The following is an 18,827-nucleotide window of genomic DNA, read 5'->3' on the forward strand; positions in this document are numbered from 1 at the left end:
GAAAAATCAATATCAACTATTTTTCAGCCTATAGGACATATTAAAATACATTAAATTCTTCGAGTATTTTATACGTAGATTTTAATCGTCGGTTTCAATCATTATTACTTTGCAACATGTATAACTTTACATTGAAAGCTTCGTTCCTTGATTTTGTAAAACAAAATAAAGTCTAATCAAATTTGTAGCATAGTAGTATAAAAATATGTAAGAAATAAAATTAATATACACTATTAAAGCAAATATACAACGTATCTAAATTCCAATACATCCTATCGGCTGTAAAGTTAGTCCCTCCACTTTTCGAATGTACATCTTTATTAAACAAATACAGTTGACGTCTTAATATTATTTATAATATGTCGTTATAGATAGTATTTCATTTTCCTAGCCTGTGCAGCGTGTATATGCGGCCGCGCGTGTGTATTCTGTATGTACTCTGTGTGTGCGTGTGTGTGTGTGCGTGTGCGTGTATGTATGCATGTAGTGTAAATGTATATGACGTGTACATACATATGTATGCAGATGTGTATGTTTCTCTGTGTACAATACTATTGCTAATATTTCTCTTGTCGAACGATTTTCAGTTGCAGGATAACAAGGTAATTTGACGTTTCTGTGCGTCGCGTGCAGACGCGCCGAGTAACTCAGTGTGTCACATGTTTAAATTAAGACTTGTGTTACAATCCTTTCTCGCCTTAGCTGTACTTCACGTCACTTAAACTGACTTTGAAACTGTGCTTAGCGTACATATAGTATCAGTATTAATAATTAAATTCCTTAACGGTACTATATCGTTACTTATCCTTATTAGTTAACACACAATCAATCTGCGACGGGAGGGAATTTAGTCGGTCCGTAACGTGTCGTCCCTTACGGCCTAGCTATATAGTCGGTATAGTTGATTATTTAATTCATTACAACGTTACCGTAGGATTGGTATTACTTTTACTCTTTTTATCCTTCTCTGTATTTTATTGAACGTTGAAGTGTTTCAATTACGTGACAGACACGTACCTATGCACGCAATTTCTGTGGCCTTTTTTCCTTCTTCTTCCATCGAGAGTATACAGTATTTACGTTTGTATACGAATTAGAGGCGAGAGCGTGTGTTATCTGCCGTGCGCCCAAGTGCTCTAACAAATTCGGATCAAGCGTTTCGCTATTCAGGAACACAAAAATTCGCGGGCTTTTTAAAGTGTCACACTTGATTCATACAATCGCGAACAGTATACTCCTGAATTGTTTCACCTTGGACCGATGTTGAATTGAAAATATTCTGCAGACTATTTAGGCGAACGGTACGTGTAAATGTCGAAGAGTATGTATATTTATATACGTAAACATACATACACGGATACATGTGCATATGTATACGTACACTAGCTGCCTACAAAATACAATAGTACATTACAAATTCATACCTTCTTCCCTCTGGTTTTTCGTTTCTCTTTTCTCTCTTTTTCCTTTCATCTCTTAAATCATCATTTGCAAACAGCTTAGATATATTTTTATGTATAATATATATTATATAATAGTATCATCTAGTTGGTTTTTGTTTTGCGTAGTTCCATTCTTTTCTTTTCTCTTTTTTTCTTCCCTTACTCTCCATAATATAATTAATATAATTAAGTACATCTTTAGAGCAGGCGTGTACACGCCTAGTTAGGTTTGCAATGGTGTCGTTCTCTCTTACGAATCTCTTCGCTAGCAGCCGAGAAAAACGAGTCTTTCTGATATACACATACGTATTACATCTTGCTCCAAATGGCTCGTTAGACCGGGTAACAAAAGAATGCTCCCTTTTCTGTACTGCAGTCGTCGACGGATACCCTTGGTCGAAAACGACTTCCGATACAGAATGCACCGCGATTCGAATTCTCGCGCTCCTAATGCTCCAAAAGCCAGCATTTTTACTCGTTTGTGCAATTGTCAGATTTTTTATACTTATGCCGTGTAAAAGACTCAAGAAAGGGTCTGTGGGGCGCTGCGTGTTGTGCGATCGAAGAAGGAATCGGTCAATCGAAATTTTGTTCTTTTTCTTTTTTTATGATTCACGATAAATCTGATGATATCCGACAAGCGTGTGTGTGTTGGTGTATATAAAGAATGTATAATCCCATATAAAGAGAGGAAGTTCATTCTTTTCTAATAGAATTATTTTTTCCCCAGTATTACACCGTACATAAGTGAAATGCGTTTAGATCGATATCCTTGAGAATAATATAATTGCGTTCCGACAACTACGAACCGAGATTGTAAATCAGATGAGAGATTTAAAATTTGGAATAGAGAGAGGCATGGTGGTTCGTCTATTCACGCGGAATTTGCGAGGAAATCCGAAGTGCGCATACACGTGTGTCGCATGTACGCTCTTAAAAGATAAAAAATCAAGTGAAATAAATAGCAGCGGTGTTACTTTCTTCTCCGTTTCGCTTCCGTCGATCATTGTTATTTCTCTTTCTTCTTTTATGTCTTCCGCGATCACTTTGAATACTTAATCGACGCGCCATTCTGTTCTTCCTCGATCAGAGTTTTTGAAACGAAACAAACGCGTAAAGATAACACGCGTATCTTTATCCAAGACGTGTCGAAAAATAGACAAACCGTTAAAAATAAAATTAATTCGTTGGAAAATAAAAATGAGAGAAACAAGTCGCGATTATGGCAAGTAACGTGACGATAGCGAGTTGCTATGTAGGAGCTCTTTACGAAAAGTTTTCAAACTTCTGACAAATCTCTTATAAAAATGATATGATATGCTCGTTGGAAAAATAAATTGTTCATATAGTTTCTATGAATATAGATATCCGTACACAAACTTTCAGTACTAAGTATTCGATCGGTCGGTATAATTCTAAATACACAAATACATACACAAGATCCTTTCATTACTTCGTAGCGAGTATCAATGCGCAGTTATTTACGAGATCATTCGTCGATAATTAATACCCTGCGGATCATTGCACGTACGTGGCATGCATTCAATGACAAACGAACCGTGCTCGTTCTCTATTACAAATAACAGAATACAGAATAATACTTCCGTTTAACACTCGATTACGTTCCTCGTTACATGCTTCTCTTTTTCTGATGAACGCGACGGATCGTGCATCAAGGAATGGCCGATATTTTTCTTTGCGTCTGTCCCTTAACACCTATATGCCATTATAACAGTTAATGTTTTAAAATACAACAACAGTAGAGCAGTTTGCTTTCGAGACGTTCTCAAGCGTCAAGATACGTCTAACATGCGAGAGATATACTGATAGGAAATCAGTTCCAGTGTTCGCTATTAAAATATAGAGTAGAATTCAACATACTAGTCGCGTAAAGGCACATAAAAATCAGTTTCCCTATGAAACGAGTAGGATTGCACGATAATCCTTTAAAAAAATAACAAACGATAGCCTTGCTGGTCGAATCGCTGCGCATTATTTTCCCCCAAGAATAAATTGCCTCTTCCGTAGAGAACGGCGCTCCTCACCACAGAATAATGAACGGACGCTGTATGTATATGTAAGTACACATGTTTTCTTTTTTTCTCTCTTCATGCACATACACGTGTACTTCATACAGTCTGTATACGCAATGAAATTGCATACAAATCTATATGCATGCGCACACATGTATACGGATATGATATTATACCGTACTTAATGGTGAAGCACTATCATAAGATGCGCGGCAATGTCCTTACTAAGAGCTAAGAGTTTTCTTTTTTTCTTTTTGTAAATTGATTAGGAAGGAACATTGTGCAAATTATATTAGAGGTTTTTGTTTCCTTTTTTTTCTTTTACTTAAAAATAAAGTGGAAAATTGGGCAAGTATCATGCGATGGCTTTAGGCTCAGCCCGATTTTACGTGCTACCGATTAGAAATATATATCTATGTATATATTATTTTTTTATTGTTTGTCCTCATTGATAGCATGCTAATAATAAACTGGGCATCCACGATTTTTAAATACTTAGTTTAGTCGAATATGAAAGACTCGATTGTTATGGAAAAAATATATAGATATATATATATATATACTTATGAGATCAAATATCGAGTTAAAAAGTTTAACGCTTAACGCTCCAAGCGTGCCTTTCAGGCACCACCGATGATTAATTATGTCGAGAAGAAAAATAAATTATCTTTGTGAGGAAAATATAGATAGCGACGATGACAATTTTGATTTTTGCGGCTATAAGCGGATCTTCAGCCGGAAGCGTTTCTTGCAAAATTTTTTCGATGTTACACTCGAACGAGAACGCTTCAAAAGCTCAAGGCGTCAGAACGAGAGTTGAAAAAGTAAACAATTTCATCGAATACTTTGACGAGAAATTCCGAGACTATTTTGTACCCGGAAAAAAAGTTTCTGTAGACAAAGCTGTTGTGAAGGTTAAGGGGAGGGTTAGTTTTATAAGCTACGATCCACAGAAACCCACTAAATGAGGAATACGGATACTTGTCCTGACCGACGCAAAATCCGTATACGTTTATGGCATTTTACCAGACTATGGCAAGCTCGCATCGCAAGATCTTATAAAACCAGATCTACCAATATCATCACGAATAGTTTTACATCTGTGTAACAAATTGTTACATTCCGTTCCTAGCTATGCAGGATATCACGTTTACACAGATAGATACTATACAAGTTTAGTCCTGGCAGAGGAATTATTACAAATTAAGTGCCACATAACAGGTACAATACAAAAAAATCGCAAACACATACCACAAGGAATTTCTAATCCGAAATTTATCAATTCGAATACAATTGCAATGCGCCATTCAAATTAGTTGCTCCTTGCTTGGAAAGACAAGCGAATTGTCACTATGTTGAGCACGTATCACACCTCTGGGTCAAGAGTTATAACTAGATTTTCACGAAATTGTACTATTGAAGAAGTTTCAAAAGCAAATGTGATTGCAGATTATACGAGTAATATAGATGGTGTAGATAAAGCCGATCAATATGCATCAACATATTGTTTTCTGAGAAAATCGTTGAAATGGTGGCGGAAATTGTTCTTTTGGGGACTAGAAACAAGCGTAATAAATGCTTATATACCTGACAAGATTTCTCAGGAAAGGAAAGGAGAAAGCGCTTTGTCACATTATAAGTTTGTCAAATTATCAGTAAGTCAGCTCATAAGTAACTTTCGGAATAACAATGTGTATGGCAGGCCTTCCGGAACAGATAAGGAACAACGTTTAGATGAGAAACTCCATATAATAAATCAGTTGCCAAAAGGGGAAAAGAAAAAGCGTCTTGCTTGTTCACCAAAAGGAAGTAATGCGAATGTTTTAAAAAATTCCACACATTACTCAAGTATAATTAATATAAATATTGTAATCAAAATTATGTTACCTTTAAGGTGAATAAAGGACGTTTTGAATGACTTTAATATTATTATTTACACGTCATTGTAGCATTTAAAATCTGACACTTAAAAACTTGCAAGTCGAAGTATGATGAGAATAAGTTGGAGTTGCCGGTCGATATTCGCAATTAAAAGTCGGAGCGTTAAGGGTTAAGTTAGAAATAAGGAAGAGTAATATGTTCAATTAGATAACAGTCAGATTACGTCATCGGGCTGTCCTGTGTATCAAAGGAAATGATAATTGAATATAATAGCAATATATAATATAGTAATTAGCGTTAGTAAATATTTATAACAAGTAATAGTGGAATAGAATAAAAATAGAATAAAAGGAGGAGAAGATAATTAAGAGTATAAAAAAGTTCCCTCGTCCTACCACTACTGATAATAAAAATAATGATGGTAATAATAAAAATAGCAGTAATAATAATAATATTAATAATAATAATAATTATTAGCAGTAATGAGAGTCAAATATAAATTAATTACTTCCAATATTTACCGAGAATTTCCCAGTAAACTTAAGTATCTTTTACGTGTATCTTTCATCCATCAACATCAACCGTGTTGTAGACAGAAAGAGTTTAACTATTCGATAAAGCGTCCCGCACTCTCTTACAAATTTTGCTGGCTTTTAAGGAGAGTACTAACTAGTTGGTGTGCATTAACATTGTACGATACCAATATGTCTTCATCTATGGGGACGGATATAATACGACGCTTTCGTATTTATACATAGGAATATGAGATTAATTATCGAAAATATTAGTATGTTCTTTTAAAAGACGCATTCAAGTTCGAAAAGTTCCAAGTGATAAATATTAGAATAGTTTATAATTTACCAGACCTCGTTATAGAATCACGTTCGTTCTATATGCATTACGAAGCGTCATAAGAAAAGAAATAATAATGATTTTTTGGAAGGGATTAATGACAAACAATATGAGTTAGTACTCCACTTAATCACCATATGAAGAAAGGGGATGGTGAATGCAGAGAAATAGTAGTTTAAACATCACGATGATCCCATTCCAAATCATGAGGTGAATTATGTCGGCGATGTCGGCCATTGCTCAGCTCACAATCATTCTCGCAATCGGAACTATCTAAATCGTCATCTCTGTACGATCCATCTTCGGAATCTGAACTTCCGGAGTCATCGACATCGTCGTCTCTCTGGCTCTGGTGATGAGAATCGTGTTCTGTGAGCCTCTCCATTGGATTCACGGTAATAGCCAATGCAGAATCGTCCCAGGCCATTTCAGTTTCGGCAGCCAATTCATCTCCAGCCGATGGTCGTCTCTTCGCGGCTCCCCTGACTCTCGCTGCTCCCACCACCGCCATTAAGAGTAAGAAACAGATACAAGCAACAGCGACAATGGTAACTGCGTGATTACCACTTGCACCCCCGATGCTTCTGTTACCTTCGCGAAGCGCGGCTGTTGCATATTCTTCTGGCAAATCTGCGTGATGAGGAGACAATTGCACGTGTCCAGGTGCTGGTTCGAGAATTCTGGCGATTGGTGGATCATCGGGAGTAGAATGGGGAAGAGCGGTAGTTTTCTCTTTCGGATGAATGACAGCGAGAGTTTGCACGTATTCGTTGCTAGCGAATCGACCGCTGAGCTCGGAGCAAGTCAGTTTGAATACACGATCAAGATAGTAAGCTGGCTTGCGATTCGTATACATGATGAGACGTATCAATTGTTGGTAGTTATAAGGTGTGTCAGCGCCAGAGAGAACAACACCATCGCGATCTACACGCGCAGTGATAGAACGGAATCTACGCAGAGCATCGCCAGGTAAACCTAAGCTCTCGTGGTCGGGATTAAGACTTGGATAAACACTGACCGCGCATGCATCCAATCTGGCAGCGGAACCGGCAGTGACACGAGTGTCTGGGAACACGCGTACACCTAGACGAAAATCTGCGTATTCCCTAGCCACGTAGCCGGTCCCGTTGACAGTTATACCTGGACGAGGTGGTGGTAGAACAGTGACGTACGATTGAACAGTTGGTACCGGGAGCGGATTGTCTTCACTACCTTCGCAAACGATCGTTGTTTCTAAACGGAAATTACGGCGACCCGGGGTAGGAAATCGTCTGGAGTTGGAATAACCAATACGACGGAGAAGCGTCTCAACGTTAGTGCGATTATCTCCGTCGATTCGTACCTCTGTTAGATCGCAATTAGTGAGCAATTGGGTTCCAGGTTGAAGCAGATCCATCGATGGCACATGAATACCTTCCTGGCAACGACGCAAGCAAGACAACACGTCTGGTTTCTCGTTTCGTCCAACTAGTACGGACAGTCCAGCCAGATAGCCACGGAAATGATGTTTTGTTTTATTATCGGAACCCTGCCAGCATGCACCAACAACGAGAGTTGTGTTAACGCCTTTCGCAGGATGCAACGGCCAGTCGTCGATCACTTCCGGATTCTTCTCGTCTGTATGCCATTCCTCTCCATCAACGAATAAGGTCACGTGGGGGAAGTCGACTTGAACGGCATAATGGTGCCACTTATCATCGCACACTTGAGTAAGTTTCCAACGCCACTCGGCAGGCCGGAAGATATTAGGATCACCCTCTGAGAAATCACGTCTAAGTAGCAAAATCAGTCTGCAGTTTCTAATAAACAGGGCGTAATGATGTCTATTCATCTCTGCAAATCAAACAATGGATCGTTTAATGATACAAGCCTATTTCATCCGATGTGTATTTTAAGAACAGTTAACGTAAACTTACTGTGATCATCGGCAGCGCACAAGATGTGTTCTTTAACATGAGGGTCTTGTCTGGGTCGAGGTCGGTGTTTCACCCAAACTCCGACCGTGAATTTTTGTGCCAGGCTATGCTCCAGCACATCGTTAGGTACAATGGCAGCAGAATCAACGCCGTCAAATTCAAAGATTTCATCCGCTTCCCTGCCTTCGTCTCGAGACAAAGATGCGGTCCAGGAAGTCGTAGGCCCAGGAGTTGGCAATAAATCTACGCTATCGCGAGATGCGCCGCATAATTTACGTTGGCTGCGTACACCGTATGTGTCACGGTCACAACCTTTCCCTATATGGTCCGTAGCAAGAGTTAAGGTGGCTCGAACATTGCGCAATATACAGGGAGCGTCGCAAAGATCCAGCCTAGCGGAAGGAAGCAACGGTTGAGAACCTACGCCAGCGGCATAGTCAACCCTTTCTGGAATTCCTCTCCAACCGGGGGCGCATACACGATTGACTTTAACGGTAACCATAGCAGGTGCAGATTGTTTCATACCACAGTCATACGCTACCACGCTCAAAATGTAGTTATGGGATCGCTCGTAATCCAATGGTTCGGTATTGCGTATCGCTCCTTCATTGTCGATGATGAATGGTTGGTCAGCTGTCAAAATTTCATACTTGCATACGTCACCGAATTTCGGGGTGCAATCTCTGTCGGATGCTTCCACGCGGACAACTTCTTCGTATAGGCGACCTTCGTCCACGGTACTGACATAGGCCGGTTGCAAAAACTGTGGTGCATATTCGTTCACGTCCACCACGGTAATATGTACCGTAGCACTAAAATAACAATGTTGTTTTTTTAGATATTTCTTGTCATATGTGATTAGTTACGTAGTTATATGACTAAATATTACATATTAACCATATAACTGTATGATGTTTAATATAATAATACATAATATTACTAACTATATACTAACTATAATTAAAAAGAATGAATCCTACAATTTACAACTTTATCTTCATCAAAGTAAAAAATAGATAAATAGTGTAACAAGATTTATCTTTCTATAAACTACTTTATCTCAATGCGATCTGTTACTGCGTTATGAAGTTGAATATGTTTTTATGTTCTCATGTTCAAGAAATAAAAGTTTTTTTATTAAACGTCCTAAATTAGGACCCCTGGTATCTCTATTCTTAACACTTTGATCGCTGCTATTACGTAAACGTCATTTCACTTTACCATCTGTTGTCTGCCCCCGTCACGTCTACGTAACTTCTTTTTTTTTAATTTAATCGGCACTTACGCGTGAGACAAATAATTCCTATATTTGATACTGTTTCTATTGAAACGAAACGATTTACAAATGCACTGAAAAGGCCGGCAATTTGTGAGTCTAATGATCCAGTGAAAGTGAATAGTCAGGAAATGATCATAATCCCGCTTTTTACAACTGTATGCAACGATCAGAAAATAAATAAATAAACTCGTATAATGCATAAGCGTACAAAATAAATTAAGATGATATGATAAAGATTCAGTAATGATGATGGATTCGATGCGATTTTCTCCAAAAGTGTATCATAATTATACGATAATTCGTATAATTATTCTATTAAACTGAGCGAGAAGTACCGGCGGTTGGCAATAAGATCTGCGCCGAAATGTGCGGCCGTCAAAGTGTTAATTAAGGTATAGGCAAACTTCAAACGTCATTATACTCTATACTTTAGTAACAACCTCCACGCATTTGTATAGTTGATAGTAATTAGAACGCAAAATAATCAGTAAACATAATAAAATATACAGAGAATTTAAAATTCAATTCGACATCTACGAACAAAATCGATGTAATCAAATCCAAAGATTAGATAATTATAAAGTATAAATGTATTAGTATGTATAGTCTATTATAAAGAACGGTCGAATTTCTTTATAAGAACAGTAGCTTCGAAGACTCGTACATATAACGGAAGCTCGCAAGCCGTGGAGATAGATGAGAAAATAGAACAACAGGAAGCAGTTCCAGTTCAGAAATACTGGAAGGTAGGGCAAACATATTTAGTATATATTAAATTTATCTCTGTACAAAACTAGACGAAAGCTAATGGAGTTCTATGCAAGTTCATTTCCAAAAACATTAAATCATTAAAGCGGATCGTATCGTGATATGAAATGAAACGTCAATATTGGAAGTTACAAAATAACTGGTTATCGTGTAGCAATTTGGAAATTAATAAAAAATCGATTCGTAAAAGTCGCTTCGCGTTACATTTAAGGATTTAATCAAACTAAACTATTCGTTATATATATATGTATCATTGCTCTACCTACATAAAAGATATATAGAACGTATCGCATCGTATCAGTTTGAACAAAAGATAAAACGAATTACACTGATTGCGAAATGTCAAGTTTATTCAATGCAGTTCGTACTTTTCCGATAGCGATCCGTTGCAGCCAACAGCTTCGATATCGAACTTGTAGTTACGCCGTTTCTCGCAGTTTAGAACTCTCAGTGCCCTCAGCTCTGCCATTCCTTTCTCTTTCAAAACAATCTCGAAGGGTGCATCGCCATGGTGCTTGTTCGCTATACGGAAGGAGCAGACTTTGGCACCTATAGCTCGTATTTGTGGCGTGACCTCGACCAAAGTTTCGTTTTCCTTCACCAGGCCATGGTATCCACTTTCTGGACTGTCCAAATCCAATCGTGGAGCTGGGGGCAGAGACAAATATGTAGTTCAAACACAGATGCAACAATAATAGCATAGCTCGATATACAGTTGCTCGAAGTATCTGAAGTATACTTATAAAAACTTGTAATGAACACATTACACCAAATATAAGATGTTGTACCAAGCGTATTGAAATTTCACTAGTACCGTGATCAGACCTGACTATCGTCATTGTATCAGTAAAGTTTAAAACGAGTCCAAAGGCAGACATAGGAACGTAATAGAAACATAATAGAAAAGTAATTAGACAGCAAGTTTTCCACTATGTTAATAGATTTGAATATTCGATGGGGCCATCTTTAACACTTGTTACGTGTTTTAGAAGCTGATTCGTGCTGTATACTAATTTCTTAGTGAATATATTTTCGCAGTAAATATCTTGTAATTTCTATGCACGCTTTTAAATTCGTTTCAAACTTTACCAATATAATCGTGACAACAGCGTCTCGTTGCAGTGCTAATAAAATCTCAAAATATACAATCGTCGTTTCGAATAAGGACTGTTGTTTAAAAGCTTCTAGAAGAATTAGAACATCTTCCTCTACATCAAACGATAGATATTATGTAAGTAACATATAATTTGGTCATAAATCTTATTCAAAGTACTATAAGCTGCACATGTTGGAAATTTTTGTTCAAAAATAATTTTCTCATTTCTCTGCTCTGTAACAGTTATGTCAAATTAATCTTAGAAAGAATTACACGTTAATGTTCATAATACAGGATTATTAAGCCGTGATAAAATATTAAATGTTAGTTATTCAAGCGTAGCTTCCCTTCTTTTTTCAAATTAAAAATATCACGAGTCGTGGCTTAATTTCGCAATTTAATCCCTGGGAATTGTTTTGTCGACGAGCTTGTCCAAAAGAGAAATAAGGGTTTACAGAAATAGACCGGAAGCTTCGTAGGGTAGAGAACGAGGAATCTCTCGAAACTCGAACAATGCAAGATGCATTAATTAAAATTTCGCGTTGGTTTAAAAAAGAACTTTGCCGATTATTTTAAATCATTGTGCATGCACCATGAAAACTTGAACCTTCGTTATTCCTACCTTATTAGAACCAACAGGCAGAGATTAACAATTTACCGAGCTTACAACAACTGGGCCATTATTCCTCGTGTACTAATTAATGGTAACTAATGTTTGTTTACGTTTTCTTTCATAAACCTCTGATCTGAAATACTCATATTTTATAGTGATTGTTGATTGTTAAATATGGTAGTTTAAATACTACTTCAAGCGAGATCAAATGATAATAAACACGCGATAGATCTATTTTTATCGATTTTCTTACTTTTACGTCACTTGATGGTCGATAAGAAAAAGAAATATATGTTCATATATATTTTAATATAATCTATAGATCGAAAATCCTTCGGAAATAAGCGATAAATCCACTGTTTTGTAAAAAATGAACAATGTTGACTTAGCTGTTATGGTAATTTAACTTGGCATTGATATCTTTTAAATATTTGGGAAAGTGACGAAACATATATTCAATTCCAATGTCAAATGTAATGATAATTTTAATGTAGAGTTAATCGACAACGTATGGAATTAAAAAATTCTTCTTCTACAAGAGATGGGAAATACATCTTATCGTGTTTGTCACTTGTGGCCTTCATTTCTTTTTGTTCTGTCAGAGTGCTGGAGATGATCGGAATATGTAAATGCCTTTTACACAGAGAATTTAAACTACATGTAACCTGAATTCTTTATTTTTAGAGATAGTTTCACCGCGGTCGTCCGAAAAACCGAACGAGCTTTGGCGATTTTTCGATTTCGGGCTTTGATGGAATCGCGATATCCATTTGCATGGTAAAAGTCGGGCTCGTGAATTACTAAAAGTCAAATACTGCAAAAATTCCATGCATAATTGTTTCAACCAAAGGATGATACTTTTAAACGAAACGAAAAATTCATTTGATATTCTTTCTTGTATTTCTTTGACGAGTATAATTGTTTGTAATGTTATCTAGATTATTCTACATCGTATTACAAAGATCCCGTAGGTTGTAAGTTATTTCCTATAGCTTATAAAAATTAGTTAAAATATCTTTATGAAGTAGTCTACCAATAGTATTAAAAGTGAAGAACCGCAGAAAAAAACACTTTTATTAATCCCTTTCCAACAACTAACAATGACAAAACAACAACTTTCTTACTCGATAAAAATGTGCTCCGTAATTTTCCTCTTCGAATATTACTTTTCATCTTATTCCCCTTTAAGCAGCTCATCGTATTAACACAAAAGGATAAACAAAGAAACTCAGTTTCCTACGTTAGTATTATCGATTGCACGAACAAGAGCATCTATTTCAATGAAATTGAATGAAAGAATGATGGAATGAATCGCGTCGAGAATACCATTGACAACCGATAAGTTCGATACCGTTTCCACCGTAGAACAACAATTGCTGACCGTTATTCCGCCCCATATCGGTGCTCCACTGCGACGCATCAGTGTTTCACGTTAACACCGATCCGCGAACAACAGATGAGAATTACTATTTCAGGCTAAAAGCAGTGGTTAACGCATTCACCGCCAAAGGTATCTCTCGTGGTTGTTACAATTCCATTCAGAGTTGTTCTCGTAATTCAATGTAAAAGTAGATTACATACAGCGAGGATTATTCAATAACAATTGTTAGGTAGGATTAAATTAAAAACGCGCGACGAAATTTGTTTATAGAAAACTGCGTTTCTCTGGAAATGAAATTTAAGAGTTTGCGTGCACAGTTTTTCAGGAATCTCGTACACTCGTTTAGATTCAATGATGTAGCGGAGGATACCAATAGGACATTGAGATTTATTAAATTATAATCAATCGATTAACGAATCGTTTAAATCGCTATTTCTTAGGTAGAAATTTTCTTATATTTCAAGTTCTTTTTCGCTATTCAAATATTCGAGGGTAACCGAATTTGAGATAATATTTCAACGTAGTCGATGCCAAATTCCAATAATTTTAACTAAGTTTACATGAACAGAATAAAGATAATAAAAATAATTCTAGATCGTTCAAGTTCAATTTCATTAAGTGTTTTTACCTTTGGTGAATTACCTTTGGTGGTAAAAGAAAAAATTGCATTTTTTTTATTACAATTATCGCAGAGTAATATCGACCCACTAAAATATTTCAGTAACAGTAATCTATTAGGAGCCAACATTCAATTAATGTAACGTTTCGTTTGCGATGCTTGTACACTATTGTACACTATTGAAATGTAATTCAATGTGTTATTATAGTTAGTTTGTTGTCCATAAACGTGCGATTGGTGGTTAGTCAATGGAAAGGTAAGCATGAATACCTTAGAGAGGGTGATAATTGTACAAAGCAATTTCTGGTATTTAGTAAAAGCACCTTGTATCAAGGTGGCATCGGACCCTTGATAAAGTTAAGTGCGGTGCCGACGAAATGTCGGAGCACCACTCTAAAAAAGTTTTATCTTCAAACTTTTACCGCGCATAGCTAAAGCTAATAGGTCGTGAAATTTCCAAAAAATGTATTTTTAAGTAGACGGTGAACTGAAAAATATTAGGAACCCAATGACAATCGTTAACCGTGGATACCGAATCGCTGAAATATTGAACGAATAAATATTTAGTAGCTTAAACGTGCGCGATACTATTACGTAGCTTTTCTCAATAGCGTTAAAATCAATTTAATTGTAGGAAGACAGAGGAGTACGTTGGGAAAATTACGATGAAGTCCCGAAAGTGTGGAAAATTGTAGTCAGTATACCATTAAGCTATCGCTTTGTACGGAACTAACAGAAAGTCAAAGTAAAGTTTGTTGGTGAAATATTTCGTAAACATGAGTCTAATATCTTTTGGTTCTCCATCTACTTGCAAAGTTACATCGAAATCGCTAACATTTCACGTGAGTGCCTGGTAAAGTCTTAAATTGAACGAAACTACGTTCACTGCTGCTTTCTAGAAAGTTTGACACTTCGCACCTTGCCGCTGAGACCAGAATTACTCTTTCAGATGCAAATACATAGTCCACGGATCTAGATAAAATTTATACGATATGTTCCACAGAAACAATATTTTAATTGATATTCATCCTATACCTATTTAATTTTCATTGACCAAACTGCTGAATTTAACATATTCGTTTAACCAACTAACAGAGAAGTATAGTAAGGTAGAGTACATTGGAACGATACCACAACGATCGTAATTTATCTCTTTAATAAGTGTTAAAATGCTTAGGCTTTTTATTACTAGATGACTTTTTTCATTAATAATTTGATACCTCGTACGAGGTTTATCGCATCTATACAGATATCCACTACAACATTCATATAAGCAAAAAACATATAAATTCTTTCCATAGTGATTTAAATCTACAAAAATTGGTGTTTTTTTTTTTTTTATAAAATTGTTCGTGATTCAACGTGTACAGCGGATAAGATTGAAATAAATTAATGATATACTTTTTATTACTTTCATATTATTTATATTGTATGGCAAACTTGTTTTAAACCATTAACCTGGAACGGATTTCCCTTAAGTACATGCACGTATTTCATTGCATGCTGTAACGAAGACGTGCTACAACAAATCAGGTTTCACAACCAATTATATTAATTCTAGCATACTCCAGTGTACTTGCTCGACTAGCATAATGTCTATCGGTTATTCCGATAAAGATCGAAAAAGAAATGCATAAATCTTATTTAATCTACGGTAATATTATTCAAGAAGCTTTCACGATGGCCAAATTTAATATAGTTAAGCTCGCTAAGATCTTCAACGGATTTTCGATCCAATCACGCCCTCCTATACCAACTTTGAAGGAAATGAACTTTTGACGTAAAACCGAAACGAGGAAGAACAACGCGTATATTTAGACTGACTTGCTTATATTTTTTTATATGTCTAGTAAATAATTTCTTTGTAAGCTTCCAAATAGTTTTTCGCTTTTCCTGAAATTCTTGATCCAGCTGTATCACATCTGAAATATATATGCGATATGTAAGGAGAATGCTTTTTAAATTTGAACATTAATAAATAATTCACAATGTGAATCATATTTATATAGGTTTGGTATAGGTACCGTTTCACAGCATATAACATTTTATCGCTAAAATTAGGGTCGTTCTGTGTTTCCCGAATATGTGACCATCTCCAATCGATCCGATGGGTATATTTTAAGAGCGCAGTTAAATGCATTTCCAATCAAACGATTCTCCTATCTTTGTTTTAAATCGTACCTCTGAAGTTCAAATTACTCGATTTATACGTATCAATATTTACCAAATTACTATTGCACCTAAATCTAAAGAAAAGGTCTTATAATACTGATCAAGAGAAATAAGAAATGTTTAGTCAACAAAGATGCCAGATTAAATTATTTAAATATTAAATGATTGTTAAATACTTCAAAATCGATAGTAGTACTCGTAACAATTTCAACAGCTAATATAATTATGTATCATATAATGTATGTAATTTTACATTTACTTAGAATGATACTTAATCTGTGCCAGCTTAATTTCCTCGTCCATAATAAATAATGTGATTAAATTACAACGATCAATAGAAAAAAGATATACACATACATATATCGAACGTGACAATATGGAACAAAACAGAAATGACTGAAATTGTATGTATACACCGATTTATGATTCACATACGTGAATGTAGGTATTGCATTGTATTGAAATGAATGGAGAAAACATCAAAAGCTTTATATAAAAAGGGAAACAAAGTTTCATTTAAGTCTCTCTAAGGAGTTAGTAAGTAAGACACATAATTGGTGTCTAAAATCTGGATAAATATACTTGATTGTCCTTTTTATTTGGAAGATTACATTTTTCTCAAATAAAATCATAAAGAGACTGTTTCAAAGAAACATTATTAGATATACAAAATAATTACATAACTTGCTAGCATTTAGAGACACTTCGCTCAAGAACTTTTGCCACTGAGGCCCTCTTACACCCAACAGTACAAATTACACTGTACTGTGAAAAAAATTGATTTGATATTCCACGTTGATTAAACACTTTTTTATTCCATTTGGTAAATCTTTGAAAAGCCAGGAAATTTTGAATTCTTATTCTTTTAGCATCCTATATATAGTTATACATTATGTATCATAATTAACAATTTACATTTATTCTTCTCAGTAAATTCTGTAAGCCCTTAAAACTTTAAATTCCCGTTCTTCAAACACTCTATGTATAATTATACGTTATATATTACGGTTAAATACTTATACTATACGTTTTACTATCATACCTATCATACAGCTTCTCTGAAGCAAATTGACTGATAATCGATATCAAAATCATCGTTATCAATTGAACATACATAATATTACAAAGCTCAAAAGAGATGAATCGAACGTCTGTGTCGATTTATCGCCGTGCGCGCTTCAAAAAACGTTTTGATTCAATTCCACGGGGAACGAGACTTTATTGTGCTCGAAATTAAGCAATAATCTTCATAAACGTGAGATAGATGGGATTGTTTTTAATTATCTTGCAATGTAGACAGTCGTATTTGCAAATCAAGACACGTCGAACAATTAGCACAAATAAAAAGACGAGCATGAAAACGAAAGGACCGGTCGTGTGTACTGAACACTGTCGCTTTATAGAACACTGTCGCACACAGTTCATTAAATACTTGGCGTTGTTACGCAAGATATTTTACGAAATATCGACGAGAAAATATATTACCAGAATCATTTTATTACAATATGTACATTTTAAAGTCGCACTTTACGTCACGAAAATTATTTAATAACATCGTAAAGTTTCTTATCGTCATAAAATGGACTAGTTTCGTTTGTAGTGAAACGAAGAGACAACCATTAAGACGTATAAAATATAATTTGTAGTATTTTATGAGATTCTGTAAGAAAGAAATACATCGTATGTTATTGAAATTACATCGTGTAAAATGTATCGAATGATATGTTGAAAAACGCAAAACATTGCAGCAACCACTTTCGAGCAATGCAAATCGTAATTTATACAGCATCGAGAATTTTGTCTAAGTTTACATGGAGAGATATATCTAGATGTAATTCCAAGTACTGTTAAGATTCCAATTAAAATTTAACTATAAATACCAAAATTAATTTCTTATCCTTTTTAGATCTAAATAAATATTCGATAATCGACCTTATCCTGTCAAAATATCATTATGCGTTAGAAAGAAGATAATACCAGATTTATATAGAAACCTATGCCTGACAGCGCCGTAAAACGTTACTTCATCCGTCTAACTTTAATCAAGTCCTAGTTTCCGATGCGACTGGGTCCAATCTGATTCATATCTATTTTGTTATCGCAAAGCGTGACTAATGCTGTCATATGTGGAATCGTAACATATAATCCGTATATCTGGCTGAAGTGTTATTCTTTTAGCATCACGACTGATCGTATACAGTTTCATAGACGTATCGCAACACCGATCGGGGCTAGTCAATGAATTCGCCATAACAGTTTCGGTGACTGCAGGTGCTCTCGAAAGAACAATTGCACCTGCGAGCTTACCACTCCAATCAGCGACACACCGTAAACCGATGCGTGACTCGATGATAGGAATAAAAACAATTCGTTATAAGCAATTTTTTTAAGCAAGAAACGATAATTGAAGAAATAAGATGAATGTAGGGCACGAGAAAAGAGAAATGAAATCACCTCCATGATTGTTGAAGGAGCTCGGTGTCGACTCGAGGGCTGAGATGCTCGCGTGGGAGAGACCGAGGGTCAACCCGAAAAACACAGTGCTAGCCACCAACAGCATTCTCCTTATCTCCTGCCTCCAGGATACTCCGATTATTTATTCTTCGGCCGACAGCACTTGACTTATCACTCGCAAGAAACTCGCTTTTTAAAAGAGCATCGCCGTCTACTACACGACTCGCTTGTGACACCACGCACAATCGCGAAGTCAATATTTGAGCAGAATATCGATTCGCCAGAAAAACTAATGTCGATTCTCGTCGCTAGTTGGCGCGC

At 35.9% G+C, this 18,827-nt stretch overlaps 1 protein-coding gene across 1 annotated transcript; it reads right to left on the reverse strand.

Annotated features, from left to right (window-relative positions):
* Positions 1-5,808: 5,808 nt before the first annotated feature.
* LOC117243057 (calsyntenin-1) lies at positions 5,809-18,640 on the reverse strand. Its single transcript, XM_033510220.1, has 4 exons — positions 18,507-18,640; positions 10,540-10,819; positions 8,125-8,936; positions 5,809-8,041 (listed from the first exon to the last, which is right to left on the reverse strand). The coding sequence occupies exons 1-4, from the start codon at positions 18,610-18,612 to the stop codon at positions 6,384-6,386; spliced, it is 2,856 nt and encodes a 951-aa protein (XP_033366111.1). The 5' UTR covers positions 18,613-18,640; the 3' UTR covers positions 5,809-6,383.
* Between the last annotated feature and the right edge of the window lie 187 nt (positions 18,641-18,827).

The sequence above is a fragment of the Bombus vosnesenskii genome, unplaced genomic scaffold, assembly GCF_011952255.1.
Source record: "Bombus vosnesenskii isolate JDL3184/JDL3185 unplaced genomic scaffold, Bvos_JDL3184-5_v1.1 scf7180000013265, whole genome shotgun sequence".
Classification (NCBI taxonomy): domain Eukaryota; kingdom Metazoa; phylum Arthropoda; class Insecta; order Hymenoptera; family Apidae; genus Bombus; species Bombus vosnesenskii.